The 16565-nt window shown below is 42.6% G+C and overlaps 1 protein-coding gene across 1 annotated transcript in view; it reads right to left on the minus strand.

The window, feature by feature from the left end:
- Positions 1-4173: 4173 nt before the first annotated feature.
- pdzrn4 (PDZ domain containing ring finger 4) overlaps positions 4174-16565 on the minus strand; it is a 28719-nt gene continuing 16327 nt past the window's right edge. The window contains exons 2-9 of the mRNA XM_018685182.2: positions 15239-15510; positions 14230-14332; positions 10907-11005; positions 9151-9213; positions 7971-8072; positions 7661-7777; positions 6025-7089; positions 4174-5940 (exon numbers count right to left, since the gene is read on the minus strand). Of these exons, the coding sequence (XP_018540698.1) occupies positions 5368-5940; positions 6025-7089; positions 7661-7777; positions 7971-8072; positions 9151-9213; positions 10907-11005; positions 14230-14332; positions 15239-15510 (2394 nt within the window). The 3' untranslated portion in view covers positions 4174-5367. The remainder of the gene's footprint in view (positions 5941-6024; positions 7090-7660; positions 7778-7970; positions 8073-9150; positions 9214-10906; positions 11006-14229; positions 14333-15238; positions 15511-16565) is intronic.

Here is a 16565-nt window from a genome sequence, read left to right on the forward strand (position 1 = left end):
GCAGCAGCTTGTTTTGAGCATTTTTTTCATTTAATCTTTTTTAAAGGGTTTTATTCAGATTTTTAGAGGTTTATCAGCTAGCTGTAGAGGAACATGTAATAATTCAGATGAAATTAAAAGAACCAAAAGGGAACCATGAGTCGTGCAATATTCTCCAAAACACATACACCCACTGTGCCACACTCGACAAAATCGTAGACAGCTGTTGGCACCTCTCGGTCGTCTTCTCCCTCCACCATCATCATCCCACAGAGGAACAGTTACTGCCTTTTTTGTTCCCGACCACCCCACCTCTTCTGTACGTGTTCTGTTCCAATTATCTCAAGTGTTAAATCTGCACTGGGGCTCTGAATGTTTCATATCGCTCATAAAGTACAAGTTGAGCCACCTCTGGTGGTGCTGCTACATCTCCTCACGAGTTTTCATTCTAAAATATCAGCTCTTTATGCTGTGTGGTCCATGAGTGCAGGCATTTAACAGGCACTTTATGGGGCACTGCCAAAAGGTAGAATCAAACTAACTACTGCAGAAAAATTACAAAAGGTTTTGTATAATGTGTATACAGATATTCAGACGGTACTTCTCATAATCTAAAAATCAACATGATAAAAATTAAAACAGGTACTAAAGTAAATTCTGTTGTGCCATCAATGAAAGTAGTTCAGTAATAGAGGTGACATTTCTGTGTTTGAAACTGACTGAAGTTCCTCAGCAATAAATCTAGTTGTCCTTCATGGCAAAAAGAAAAAATATCCATTTTGTTAAATAGATTTCTGAGTGAGCCATTAGCGCATAATTGAGGCTATGAATAGAAGTTTAATGAATGGAAAATTATCAGTCATTACCCCACCCTAATCAGTCATTTATTCCGTAATAAGACACAAGTCTTGATTGTGCTGCACAGTATAATACATGATAGGCTTAGCTGTAGTTGGAACGACAAACAACACTGATTGATTAAATCTACATCTGCAGGACGTTCATTCTACAATATGTACAACACAGAGCAAGATGGAGAAGGAGTTTGTATTGCAGATTGTATTTTTCCCACTTTTATTTTTCACATTTTCCTGTTGTCCCCCCTCCTCACATTAATACAGTGAGACACATTCATACCTGGGAGCAACCCAGTATAACCACAGGCTTACACTGTTTACCATTTACCAAATTCACTGGAGCAATTGGGGGTTAATTGCCATGCTCAAGGGCGTCTGAGTGGTAGCTGCTGAGTAGGAGGGACCATTACTCACTCAGCACTGAGGTTTTCCCACAAGGTGTAAAGATTCAAACAAAGGCACACTTTAGGCTACATTCATTTCTTCAAGGTGTATAAATTAAATACATGCAATTTCCCACCCATACTGTATCTGTAACACCTCTTAAGCAAAATTTGATCATTACATACCACACAAAAGTTCTGTATTATTCACTGAACATCCAGCATCTTGTATTTCTGGCCTGACAAAATGTCAACAGCAACTGACCATTTGCTGAAACCCTCCCCCTAACAGTGGCTGCTCAGCCAAAGCCCGGTTTGGTTTGAGAGTTGCATATATTTTTGTTGCCTTTCCAACAACCAAACATTAGATACTCTCTTCAGCAGCTAATGTTAGCTAGCAAGTTAATTGCTAGGCTGTGGCTGTGGCGACTGATGTCAGCTAGAAATCTTCTTAATGTCTATGTGACATCCCTTACTCACAGTTATCATTGTAAACTGCCATGAAAGAGAGAGTTTAACAGGTCAGAACAGAACAAGCGTTAATGTATATTTAAAACAACTGGTGAGCAAAGCATTATGAATAAGATCAGCCAAGATCAAATATTTAATCAGTTAAACCACAGACATGCTGCTTTTCCACATTTTCTTTCTTCTTCTAATAGAGCATCTTCTGAGCATCTCTCAAATGTTGTTTTTATTTATTTTTTAATAAAGTAACACTATATACTCGCACACAATGACACACAGAGTCAACATCCACACACACACACACACACAGTGTCACACACCTCCCATCACAGCAACAACACTTGACTTTGTTCCAGTCCCGCTCACTTGCTGCCGCTTCAAAGGCATCATTGGATTAAAGAAAGCTGGGATACCTTTGCTTTTTCATCACTGCAGCTCTGCTCACATCAGCTGTTGGAATTTGAATGAGACAGATCTAGATGAGAAGAATGGTTGACAAGGAGTCAGTGGGAATATGTGAAATCCACATACTCATGTTACTGTGCTTGGGGCACATACTGCTGTGTGAATGGATCCGGATGTTAAGGGATAAACAGCTGTAAAGTTTCTTAGTTTTGTTCTCATGCAAATATCTTAGTGATAGTTTTTCTATAAATGTCACATCCATCAAAGGAATAGTTTGATATTTTGGGAAATACACTTGTTCATTTTCTTGCCGAGATGCAGCTCAGAAGATCAATATCAATAGACAGATTGGTATTTGTGCTAAGATAAGTTAGCTTAGGACACAGTTCTGTTTTTACATACATTAGACCAACAAGATATATTGTGTTAATTGATGAGATTTAGAGGGACTGTGGACAAATTTTGTTTCCTTTGGACAGGGCCAGGCCAAGCTTTCCCCCCTGTTGTCAGCCTTTATGCTAAGCTAACAGGCTGCTGACTGCAGCTTCATAGCAGCATAGCTTCATAGGAACATTTAATTTATAATGCTTTACCCTCTGCATCTAAAATAAAATCTACTTAAACTTTAAAGATGTTTTTTTCCTTCGAGAGAGAGAAAGGAGTGGATTTTCTGTGTTCACTTTATAGTTATGAGACACTGAAGCCAAGGCAGTGCTCCTTTGAACAAGCTTGTTCCATATTCTATAGAGTTATACTGGTCTTGAAAGCCTGTGGCTTGAAAGCAACTTAAGCCTCAACGCCTTAGCAGTAAGCCATGTATTTTGGTCATGCCATTGTGCTTCATACATGTATGGAAATCAGAGTCTATTCCAGGTTAGGCTACCATGCCATGCCACTGGTGTGTGAAAGATCAAGATTTAAAATACATTCAATTATCTTTGCTGTGCACATTGGGATTAATCATTTATAATACTAGGTTGACTGCGACGAATTATTCCTCAGTTCCTGTGCCACCTCTGTCACACACATAGAACTGTTTGGATATTACACAGGGAGATGAGTAGCTTTGAGAAAAGTGGGTGCAGTGCTTTACCTGGTTTAATGTTATGCATAAAGGCCCTGGCGATGGGAATGCCAGTCTGATGTCTCTCATTAATTCTTCAGCTCAGTGGGCTGTGGACAGACACAGCAGATTGACAGGGGATGAGGAGACTTCACCGGCATCTCCTTAATGCTTTGAAACTGCAGTATAGTTTAGCTTTGATGCCTCCTATCGCTAAATGGACATGCGCCCCTTTCCTGGTGAGCAGGGTGCACCCGTATCCCACCCCCCACACACACTGTCAGTCAGTGCTCCCAGTGTGAATACATGAATACTGTAAACTGTAGCGACAGGGTAAATTACTATGTGTGCTATCAAGCCACAAAACATCAAAATGCTTTATGACGTTCTGTGAGTGTGAATATGGAGATCAGGAAGCTTGGTTTGGTGCAGCCTGAAGGCAGGTGTGGTAGTTTTCCAGGTGCAGCAATCACTGCGGTTCCCATTTCATTTTCCCATGTGTTCGATTAAGAATAATTTTCTGTAGCTGTAGCTGATTGCATGGTGTCGATCAGTAGCAGCTCTTACCACAAGAATTTTCCCACATTATGTATCTTACAGCCGAGCTGCCTCTCAATTCATTGCCTGACACCAATTCAAACTGAATCATTGAGAACTTTTGAGCTCTTCGTATTTTCTAAAAGTACGTTTTACAACCTGCAAGTGGCTGCAGATCAAAAGTCTGGATCACCAAAGTCATCAGGATACACCCTCTGGGTACCATGCATATATTTTCCAAATGTCATGGCAGTCTATCAAAGAGTTGTTGCTGGAGCGCCACCAACTCTAGTAAGTTGCTCTGGATAAGAAAGTGATCTACTGTAAATGTAGTGTTTAACACCAAACTTTATTACTATTGCCATCCCTAGAGCTATACTGCTAAAAATTGTCAGTGTAAAGATTAATAAGCTGACATGTGAAGGTAAACACATTCCAGTCACTAATGACAAAAGACAAAATGTCCATGGGGTGATTACTGACTGAAAGAGAAACATTTTTTAATGTTTCTTTTTATTATTGTTTTATTACAAATATCACCATCAACAAATACTGAAGTGAAGGCCTCTTCAATGAACTTTACAGTGAAAAGCAGCAGGTTTTGGGTTGAAAGGCTGCAATATATGATACATTGTCTTGACAGCGCCCTGGAAAGGTGTCGGCCTTTCAAGGCTAGCCACATAACGTGAAACATTTATCAGATGAACCATAAAAATTAATTTACAATAAATAGAAATAACAGTAAACAATATAAATATGAGTATATTTAACATTTTTAACATAATTAACATACATATTAAGGGCTGACGGTTGGCTCAAGATTTCCTTAAGTCATTGATTCAGTTACCCAAGAATTCAAAAACACTTTCATAGATCAGAGTTTTGACTGTAAGTTGAGGTAAAACTGTTTCATAAAGTCCTCCCAGCCCATGACTAATACAAGCCTTCGAGCTGGCATATTGATGTTTTCAGTGCTTCAAAATGAGTGCCCTAAATTTTTCAGACAACTCTGACCCAAGTGACATTATCAACACAATAACAGGAGCATTTTAAGATGAGTTGTTGTCCTTCAGGGATTTCACAAAGTTTCTCATTTCTCTCTGGCCTGGACTGGCAAACAATGCAAGCTACAGTACAATCAAATAGTGTCAACTCTGACCTTGATGGTTTGAAGATACAAACATAAATAGAAAATAACAATTAAATGTTTACAGTACATTGACATTCAGTGTAAAAATTTTCTTACAAAAAGTTACTGAGTTTACAAATTGTGAAAAATATTGTATTTTCCCCATTATAAAAAAATGCCACCTTGAACGAGGCAAGTGAAGTCGCTTCATATGGAATGAAACAGAAGAATGGAGAGTATGAAGACACAATACATAGTATACATGAAATTAATGTGTTGGCTCCTCTCTTGAGTGAATCTGTTTGAACCAACATGCTACCAAACTCATGTGCTATCAGAAGCCAGTGCATTACAAAAAAGCCAGTGTAAAAACTGTTCATGTTTTAAATGGCTGACGTTAGCGCCGCAGAACTGTTTAAGTTTCTTCAGGAATGCTACAGAAGTCCTCAGCAGTGACATTTTTTTAGACAAAGCAGTAGTTCCTTAAATACAGGCTACCTGATAATAAAATGTACAGTACTTAATAAGCAGTACTGTATGTGTCCGTCAGACAGTTGTGACAGATAGGAAAGCGTTGTGTACTTTAGAGCCCTCAGGGACTCTGGCCCCATGGCTCATCAACTCCTGGATGGTCATCCAGTTGTCAAGGATCTTTTTGTTTCGTTTCTTCATCATTTTTTTGTGACTGAGCTCTAAGATATTAATCTCCTTCCTGCCCTCAGCTCCACTGGCTGGCCCCTCCTTTAGACACTCAAGGCGGCTCTTTTGCATGAACTCCCTCCTCTTCCTCTGCTCCCTGGCTCGTGCCAAGTGCTGCTTCCTTTCTTCTTTGCTCCAGTAGCGACCCATCTTCATCTCACTTATGGCATCATCATCTGTGGTCATGCCTCCGCTCCTCTCCTCTCGTATCCTTAGCGCCCGCTCCCTTAGGATGCGGTCACGAGCAGGCCTACGCGCCACGTACCGCGTGCCGTCAGCGCGGACTTTGACCTTCCACTCCAGACGGGGTTCCCCAGGGCGTCCGTTCCAGTGCACGGGATCTCGACAGACACTGAGCAGACTCAGCTGGCTCTGGGAATACTCCAGGGCTGAGTGCTGTTGTAGAAGCTGCATGTAGCTCTGGAACACAGAGAACACTGTTAGAAGTACGGTCATCAACCAAATCAGTGAATGGTTGACACGCCTCTTTTGTATGATACATACCTGGAGTTGCCTGGATCCTCCTTGGCCTTGATAGGGAGTTGTCTGATATGAACACCCATAGGGAAGCCCTCTCCTGGAATCTCTGGTCCTCCCTTTCTTCTCACACCTCTCATCGTCTGCAGGCAGGGCAGGGTCTGATTCAGACCTGGAGGGGTTGCTCTGATCTGGGCTGCTAGAGATAACAGGGCCTGGGTCTGCTGGTCTGCTACGACTGGGTGTACCCTGGGGCTTGGGGATAGGAATGGGGCTGGAGGGTGTGGAAGAGGCCACTCTGAGGTTTTTCTGGTTGGTGATGCTGATGTGTCTTTGCAGAGAGTGGTCAGGAGATCTCTCCATCCCCAGCGGTGTCGACCGTGCACTCTCTGCTGTGTTGTAGGCACTGGAGCTGTCCTTCTCCCTGATCCTATCGCTGTCTGACCTCTCTGGGTATTCGTGGATGTCAGCCAGCCTGCCGTGCCGCTTGTGTCCGTCTTTGGGGCTTCGTCCCGGCGAGCAGGGTGTGGGCTGTGAGGGGTCCAGCTGGTGGGTCTGGCGGAGCTGATGCGCCTGCATGATGCTCTGACACTCCAGCTCAATGCTGCGCAGTTCCTCATTTAGCATCCTTAACTCCTGCTCCACCCCTCCCTGTCCACCTACACTGTCCTCGCCATCTCCATCCGCTCCTCCCTGCTCAGTGAGGCTGCACTCTATACTGTGTCGAATGGAGTACACCCCACATTCGCCTCCATTCCGGATTTGACACTTGAGCTCCAGAAGTTGCTGGAAGCGATTCTCCAAACCTAGGATCCCACCTCCACCATTGCGAATACTGACTACCCCTTCATGGCCTTGGCCTTTGGACAGTGTCCTTTGATTCTGGGTGTCCTGTGGCACTACAGTCCCTTGTCTTGTGTGTGGATGCTCTGCCCGCCATCGATCCCTCAAGCAGTGGGCCGGGCTCCTCCTGTGGAGTCTGGCCAGCAGGGGTTGGTGCTCCGGACTGTCTGTACTGCGTCCAAACCCACTGTCTTGATTATTGGAGGAACAGGTGGCTGTGTCTGTTGTCATCTCGTCTTCAGCTTGATGCTGGTGTTTGAAGAGAGATAAAAAACTATTTTATTCACTTGCAGGAGCTTCTTATGTTCGTTGCTGATCATGTTGGTTACATGCAGTGCATTGTGGACAGGTCAATGATCAGCCAAGAATTCTTAGAGATTATGCCCATGTTGGACAATTCTACACCTCACAATGTACATCCAATGCCAACATTTACTGCCAACGCAGTAAGTAGTGTGCCCTATATGTAATGAGATGTAAAGTAAGGGTGTGGAGGTCAGGGTTATTGATGGATGTATAGCACATCTGACTTTCATGAATAGACCATAGCACCCTGTCATAGACTTTCTGTAACATTACCTAAACGCTTTGGTTGCCTAACCAGACCCATCCATAGAAAGCTAGAACGTTTGAAACATTGCCACTGAACATAATACAGGGTTTTACAGAATTGTCCAATATGAAAAGGTTGGAAGATTAGCCTCTCCTTCTTTTTACTCCATCACCTGTCTTCCCCTCTTGTCTTTCCCAGATACCTTTCTGCCTCTTTTTGGACATTCTTGACTCGTTTTGATTCATTTCTCTCAGCTCGCACTCTCACCTCATCTCCCCTGTCAAAGTTATGTTCCTTCTGCTTCCTCCTCTCCTCCAGGATCTGCATCTTCAGCTCTTCCACGAGCTCCTGTTGCTCATCATCCAGCCATACTTCCTCCTCCAGCTGAAATCACAACATCTTGTCAGAAACCTGTCTCTCTCTGCATATGAATGTTTGTGTGAGTGGAAACTCCAGACAATCATGCTGACAGGTGGAAGGAAAAGAAGAGGCACTTAGCAGGCAGCTGTTATTTGACATGACACAGGTTGTCAAGAGAGGGCAGGGAGCCCATGTAGGCGTGCGTCTGTGTGTTCACCTGGATTTCTGGTCTTGTCACCAGTAGTATGATGCTCCTTGCTTCTTCACTTGACAACAGGGCAACAGCTTTCTCTCGGTCTTGCACCTCACAGCCATTTATCTGCACATCATAGATAAGTATAGATAGTCATGTTAAGAAGAGAGAACTTTCAGAAAGTTCTGGCTACATACCAAGAGAGGACAATTTGTTATTTTAATCCTCTATTATCAACCTATTTTGCCTCCATTAGTTTCTTTTCACACTTTCTCTCTTGACCTCTCCGTCTGTCTACTCCACTGCCTCTCTTTCCTCCTTTCTGCCATCACTTCTTCCAACTTCATGCATCTGCAGGAAAGGAATGGATTGGCTGCACTCTCTGGTAAGGGAAGTCAATTGCGAGCGTGTATAGTCCGACCTCACGAGAGTCTGCTCTCACCGCACATCCAGACACACAATTAACTGTTCTTTGACAGGTGGCGTTCATCTTTTCCTCACTAGAGTAATGGGGCTGTCAGAGGAAGATAATAGGGCCAGGAGTACAGCGGGCCCTGCTCCCCACAATCATTCATGATACTGGGAAACAGAAACACTACAGTGACAGAATGAAAGTAACTCACAGTGCTGTATACAATAAATATGGAAGAAAGGTAATGTTGGTACATTGTTGTTCAGACTTTAGGCAACTTGAGGGCTTAGGGAGAGGACATAACAGTACATTTTGGCTGTATTTTTTATCCATCATTCTTACATTTCAATAGTAATCAATTGCTTGGATAATCTTTTTTAGAATTACACTATATTGCTGTACTGGGTGGTGCCCTTATACTATAAGCATTGTTACAGCTAAAGCCTCCTGAAGTGGAGGGATGCTGGTTGGAAAGAGAGCTCTCCCCATTCATGTTGTTGCATAATGAGAAAGGGCAAGACTGAGACAGAGAGCAGTGCTAGAGATGATGTAGTGCCTGGTGTAACTGCGACTAAGAACTTTACTGGACACACCAGCAGTTTGAATAAAAGATACTCTATAAAAAGCAGACTGGAGGATCTACATGGACATGTTTTTTCCACATGGATTTTTTTTTTCCTAATACAAAGAGTTACAACTAGACAGAGAGTGGGAAGACATGTCAGAATCCATGTGAGTTCATAATATAACCTGGTGTGAATGTGCTTTGGTCACTAAGATGAAACTACACACCTGTAGAATACGATCTCCTTCCTTGATGCGCCCATCTCTCGCTGCTATGCTGTTCGGTTCCACCTGCACAAAAGGACATGGAAATCAGTGCTGACAGCTGGTCATTGTGTAGCTCTGTATTCTCATAAAAACACCACTGACGTACCACTCTTTCACCAGAGCTCTCTCATTTCTGCTGTCAGGAAAGAAGTCAGGGTTTTTTTTTTTATTACAGAGAGAAGATACTTATTTTCTCACTGACAACCTTGTATTTTTCATATGATACAGGTTGTTTTTTTTTCTCAGTGGTGACGTGTATCAGCGCTCCTCATTTATTCCTCTGACTGACACCGAGTGAGGTAACACAAAAGTCCTTGACATTACATTACAGAGCGTGGGTGTCATATAAGAGGTATGAAAAGAGAGACAATAGGAAAAAACAACTAAAAACATAAAAAGCCGCAAGTGTTTATGGTGCAGACATGATTCTGTTCTAGCTGAACGAATCAACACCTCGTGTTTGAAAATGCATCTCAGTGGATATGCATATAAACCACAACAACACAATCCCTCAACAGTCATTTGGTAAACTTGTTTTGTTGCTCTTGCACTGAGGATCCAGACAGATGCCAACATATAGAGAACAAAAACCTTGGTGGAAATGCAAAAGAAAAAAAAATCACACACTTTCTGAAGTCACACCAATACTATCCGTACATACATTTTAATGAGGGAAATTAGCATTTTTATCCTTTTATCAGACATACAGAAATAGACGTGTTCTGCTTTCACAGTCTGTTGAGGTTCAGAAGGTGCTGGTGTTGTTTGTAGCTTTGCATTCTAGTCTTGGTGTGGTTCGAGAAGAACAGGTGCACAACCAGAGGAATAGGGAATAGCTGGCAGAGTTCACAGATTTATATACAAGTCATTTTTATAAAGGCTGAGAGGAGCTAAATATACGGCAGGTCGTTGTAATCCTGCCATTTATATCCTTATAGCTGCAGTCTAATCCTCATAGCAGCTCTTACTTCTCACTCCCTCGCCTTTGTGTTCGTAATGGGATTGAAACCGCACCTGGAGTCAGAATAACATTTTTCTAATTTGGTTCATGGTGCTTAAAGCCGTCTTAATTCCACCATTCATTCAGGTTTGTCTCAAAAAGTGCAATAATTTCTTTTCAGCTATTTTGCAAGAGGAAGTATTTCATTTTTCTGAGCCACAAATCCTCAGAATGTTAAAAAGAATCTCTGCAGTAAGCTCCCCCTCTTTGTTTTGAGTGTTTGGTATTCAGACGGTGCACTAAATGTGGAGAATGTGTCATTTAGCACACTGTGGTTGGGAGGGGAAAGAGAAGGTTGTCGCTCAGAGCTAATTAAAACCTTCAATTAAAACACGTTAAAGGAGGAGGAATGTGAATGGCAGGACGGGAATCACATTTCAAACCTGACTTCCTCTGTGGCCACGCGTGGCTCATTCTCCGGCTGATATTTCACTGGCAAACATTTTCCCCACCTTCCTCCCTAATTCAGTTCGACTTGCTCTCCGCTTCAGTATGTAAAGATGGAAATTCAAATGGGATTTCATGCCATCTTTTAATAACTTCTATCAGACTTCACTGGGGAGAGCTTGTTAATACTCCAGGGGGTTTCTAGGCCACAGTATTTTATTTTACAGAACAGTGGTTGTGTGGCAGGGGGGAACCAATTACCATTGATTCCTCAAAAGAAGAAAACAGTTAAATGTGCTAACAAGGCGTAACTATTTTCTCTGCGCCCACCTGGCTGACATAGATGCCGGTGTCCTCCTCATCGTCGGTCCTGTAGCACAGCGTCAGGCCGAGCTTCTCCTGGCTATTCTGCCTACACAGCTCCACCTCCTATTACACACAAACAAAACCAATGTTATGCTTGTTAGGAGCTTATGCTTTTTTTTCCTAAGTGGAGCCGATGGATTCCAAAACCGTATCATTTGAAGCATTTCTGTATTGCAGATGAAATGATACCACCCATGGGAGACCAGGCCCAACTTAATTTTTACGCTCTATATTACCGTTGCTAATCACTTTGGGCAAAGAGGATCTATGGTATTTCTACTCATGTACAATACCCAAGTGACCTCAAATGTCTACCTCTCACTCTCTTTGCTACATGTAGGTACACACACTCATAATTCACTTAAAATATTCCACCAACTCTTTCTCAGGATTTCTGGATGGGTCTATTGGGCACAGGCCCAGAAGCCCAGAGGGTCAGGAGGGCCTGATCCAGAGCCTCTGCCCCCTCCCACAGGAGATTTTTTCTAAATTTTCCCCCGATTTCCTACTGGCTCCCTTTGATCTCTGCTGTGTATAAAGGCAATCACATAAAGATAACTCCGTGGTAATCTTTATTAACCCCATGCTGCAAAATTCATTTCAGCGCTGTGAAGTTCTGAAAGGCAGGGTGTGGGGTAGAACATGAGGTAAGATTGACAGGGGAAGTAATTAATTTCTGTGGCATTTAACCCCCTGTGCAGACAGCCCTGACCTTCAAAGGTTGGGGTGTGTTGGGAGTTTATAATATTATAACACAGTGAACTGGGTTTGACTACCCACACTCCTCACCAGTTTAGTTCACTGGCTGATTTGTACAAACCCTGACAGTGAAATAAGAGCAGCACACCGCGAGATCAGACAACACTAACGCCTTAATGTCAGCGCACGATGGGTGGTACGCCGGGTTTTAGTGAATTACTGGAGTCAGTCATTGTGGTGTGACGCTCACTACTAAATGAATCTCCAGTTGCGTGGAACTGTGGGTGCTGGAGCTCTAGATGGGCTCAATTAGTGATGATTGGGTCATAATCTCTGCCGCTGTGGAGTTAAAATTATGGCACAGCGGTGACGTCTAAACTAATTTAATGTGGCTTACAATCACATGCATTGTGACAATTCTTGTCATTCTTTGAAATTAAAAATACAGCATTTACCACATGGTACTAACGTATATGAGAAATAAAGACATATTGACAATAGGTGGCATCCTGTCTTTTAGAGCCACATTAAACATCTGTCAGTAACATTTCAGTCTAACATGCACTTAATAGTTATTTCATGTTTCATTCACAAGAAATTACTGCCAAGCCTGATGTCCATTGTCTCATTGTTTCCACATCATTCAGCTGTTACTGTTTTGTCAGGCACAGTGATGATAATTCAGTCAGGAAAAGATTGAAAATGATTCATAATCAGAGGTTTCACATTGATACTCTGTTGTTTGCTGTAAAACTTCTTTTAGCCTTTTTTCATCTGCTTTGGTCCATGCCAGCCAATTTGATTATGATCATTATGGGCGGATGGCCGTCGACAGTGTCACCTCAAACTGTTACTGCTACTGGCAGGATGGGAGACAAAATACTCATGGCCTTTGCTGCATTGATTTGGACCATTTTGTTTTTTAATCTGTTTCTCTCAAGTTCCCCACTGTTATGAAAGTGCAATGCTAAATTACAGGAGTATCTCTTTAACAGCAGAGGCACTTACTTTTGCGTTTGTCACTGTCTGTATAAAACAGGATTCAGTTATTCTTTATACTTTTACAGACAAAGCCCAATAAGACTCTTTCTCTCTCTATTTATTTATTAAATTTTTAGGGGATATTCAAAAAATATTGAGTGTTTGAAGTCTGGCACCCGTTGGCAATCCATAATTAAGACATGTTTATTTTGACTAATTTGGCAAACAGCTAACTGGCTGCTGTCTGGCAGACTGCTGCCACTTCATTAACCACAGTATGTAACCTGGTGACCAAACAGAGCTTTCATTAAAATCTGACATTATTGAACACTGCTTTGCCTGGGAAGTGGATATAAATATCCCAAACTGTTGAGAATACCATTAACTCATATTTAATAACAGTATTTTTAGCAAACACTAAAACACATTGTGATTGTGATTGGAAAGGTTCTCTGTTCCGCTGTGCTGTAACAAACAAAGTGTCCGCGTATAAAACTGGCTGCTCTGAAAGCTCATTCTCGACACGTGCTGTCTGCTACTTGGCGATATTATAGTACGGTAGATTTGGCAGGAGTATTATGACAGCAGGAGTACTCATGTGGACAATCAGTTTGAAGTGAAGCTAAACCTGTCAGTCGGACGTAATGTTCCTGGGAATGGCGGCCCCTATTCTGCTCCATCCAAGAGGAAAGTCATTCATGTTTCAGTTAGATACACATGGGTGGACAGAGGTAAGTGAGGACTGCCGATTAGGTGTGCGTATGTCTGCCAAGTGAGGGTGGGAGTGTAGTAAAGCCAGCCTTGTTCTTATACTACTGCTATTACCACACACAGGAGAGTGTGCTGTGAGGTAAGGCCACAGCTGGCAGCAGAGGAATCCTAATGACCCACAATGCAGTTCACTGAACCAGGGAGTGCCTATTAAACCGGGAAAGACCACTGACACTAGCAGACGTCACCCATCACTGTCACCTAGCGTGACCTCAAGGTCCACTGTCTGACTTGTGTGATACATCTGTTATGACGGAGACACTTGTGGGTGCAGGTCACTGACTGTAAGGGACTCACACAACACAGAATCATCATCATCACTGTCTTCTTGTTTTATTAGTTTTTCCACTGATTTAGTGAGAGCTTTCTTTTTTACCACATAACATATTTACTGCTTCTGTTCAGCTTGAAGTGGCTGAAAGGAGCACAGATATTTCTTAAGGACAGTTCAACCGCCTGTAAGTGAAGAACATTGGTAATTCAAAAGAGAGATCTTTCTTTTGGTACCATTACATGAGCAAATGGCCTTCCCTCTTAAACCCAGGGCCTGTGTGTGGGACACGCTACACAAAACAATCTAAAGAGAGCGAGCTGCTTTGACAAAAGGCTGCCAATTTTCTTGTATTATTGTGGTAGGCAATTTTTCTTGTATTGTTATGGGACTTGTGAGCCTCACATGTAAGGTCTAGCCTTGGATTATGTCCTGGGATTTTGTATTGCTGACACAGCGGTGGCCTCAAATCCCACAGCATCAGTGGGAAAAAAATTAAGCCTATTCAATCTGTGTACAGTGGCTTTGAAAGCCACAAGTTTGATCCATCGTTGGAAAACTGTACCTCATATTCATACTCTTCGGTCCTCTCCACCTCTGCTGGGGTGTTAGCCAGGTACTCTGGACATTCATAAAACTCATGCTCCATGGTGTGGATGGAATGACAGCTAGAGAGAAAATGGGAGAAAAGTCTGTTATTGTGTGTTAAATCTCATTACTGAATGCTCTCATACGTATGTTCCCATTGTATGAAATACCATATTATATTCAGCGGGTCCAGTGCAATGCAAAACAGGGATGGGTTACATCAGCTGTACATTCCAACTAGCAGTAAAACACCACACAATTAACATACTACTGAATATGCAGTGAATGTATTTGGTGTAATTATTTAAATGTTCCAACTCATACAGGGACGTAAGGGTAATTGTGCCTCTATCTATTCCAACAGCTGCATCACCAATACACAGCCTGATCATGTTTTTACAGCATTGATTAGAAGAAAATAATTTGCTTAATTATTAGGTTTTTAGGTTTTTCCTAGCTGTTAATTAAGGTGCCTGAAACCTCCTGGGCATTTTGCACGTGCATGTGACATATATCTTAATAACACTTATCTCATTCTGCATCAAAACTCTGAACAAGCAACATGGACATCAAACGTTTCTGCCGTAAAAGCCACGACCTCTGTAAACTGTCACCAGGATAACTTCCTCTGCATAATCATTCACCAACACTGGCAGATTTGTAGTTTTAGATGACAAATTGATTTCATTTGCTGCCCAGCAGAGCCCTATAAATAGCCACAGAATGGACGCAGTGCTGGAATGCCAGCTCTATCAGTCCATTGGCTTTTAATCACCCAGCAAAAGCTCCCATTAAAGAAAATGGATGTAGCACACAGAAGCAATTATTGCATGTGACTTCAGCTCTGCATAATGATATCACAGGGACAGAGTACTTAGCTATGCTGGGGATTTCCACTCTATGACACAACATGGAGAACAACATCCAACCTCTCTATGTTGTCTCACTGTGTAGATGTGCATTTTACATAAAGTGTTTGCCCTCACCTGTCAGACAACAGGAAGGGGCAGATGTCAGGGACGGGTGGGGTAGCGGGCCGAAGCTTGGCCAGCGCCATGATGTGCTCGAAGGTGATGTCTGTTTGCGTACAAACGTCCACGACACACACATCCTGTGGCGTGCCGCTGTGGTTGTGTGCGACAGCCCCCGCGGCTCTGGTTGGGGTTCGCCGGAGAACCTGGACAACGATGGGGTCTCGCCTGATGGCCTCCACCACCGCCTCGTCATGGTCGACCTTGGAAAAGTCACGAGCGTTCACCTGGTGAAATGGAAAGCAAAGAGTCACTGGACTGAGAGATTTTGAGCTTCGTTGGGAAACAGCAGCACTAATGACGAAAACATAGCGTTCTTTCTGTTTGCTGTTGTAAGTTACGGTGGAAGGACGTAAATCATACCCTGTTCCAACATCTACATTTCCTCGTGGCAATGGTAATCATTCTGAACTGTCTCTGAAAAAGAAAAATCAGAGGAAAGGTGTGCACTCTTATCTTACCCTTTTTTTAACCGTCATATGTCCAGGGACGATCTGACAGACATGCATGCTCTTTCCAGAAACAACCTGGTTCATGTTTACACCTGGGGTCCTCGCAGTACCTTTAAACCAACTACGAGTTAAGTACTTTATAAAAGGGCACTTTGCCGGTAATTCTTGATTGAGGGAGCAAATTACATATTCTCCCTTTGTCTCCCTGCACAATACACTTTCCCAGCAGGTTTTAACTGCTGACCAGCTATTCACAAATGTGCTTCCATAACCTTTAGGCAACTGCCAAATTTACGGAGGCTGTATAATGTACTACATTTTCTGAAAGAGGAAAAACTCCCAGAAGCATGCTTTAATGGGCTCATTTAATCTCATTCTGTTTTGCTCCAGTATTCTTTTTCAACTCAGTCCAGCTCAGATGCATTATTTACATTGCATTCCTACCATTAAGCCCATTAGACATAGAATAATAATACTGATTTAGGCAAATGAGCTGCAAAGTGGGGAGGGGCAGCGGGCGGTAGACCTCACTCCACTGGGAATATCAGTTTTAGCAAGCAGCACCTACTTAATTTGCAAATTAAGAAAAGGTTGTGCCACAAGGGAATCAGTGGAGAATAGGTATGTAAGACATCATACTGACAGCTGTCAGAAAACACACTCATACATACATACTCCATCCATGGCACCCTGTCACTTTCTTTGACCCAATTACAAGCTCTCTGTAAGCCTGCGCCTTTGCTCAAGTTCATTTTCAGTCTGTCATACACTGAAATTGACTAATTGCATTGATTTTGGGTCAAGAGTGTTTGTCAAGGGCTTAAAATGTG

The sequence above is a fragment of the Lates calcarifer genome, linkage group LG18 (genome assembly GCF_001640805.2).
Source record: "Lates calcarifer isolate ASB-BC8 linkage group LG18, TLL_Latcal_v3, whole genome shotgun sequence".
Lineage (NCBI taxonomy): Eukaryota > Metazoa > Chordata > Actinopteri > Centropomidae > Lates > Lates calcarifer.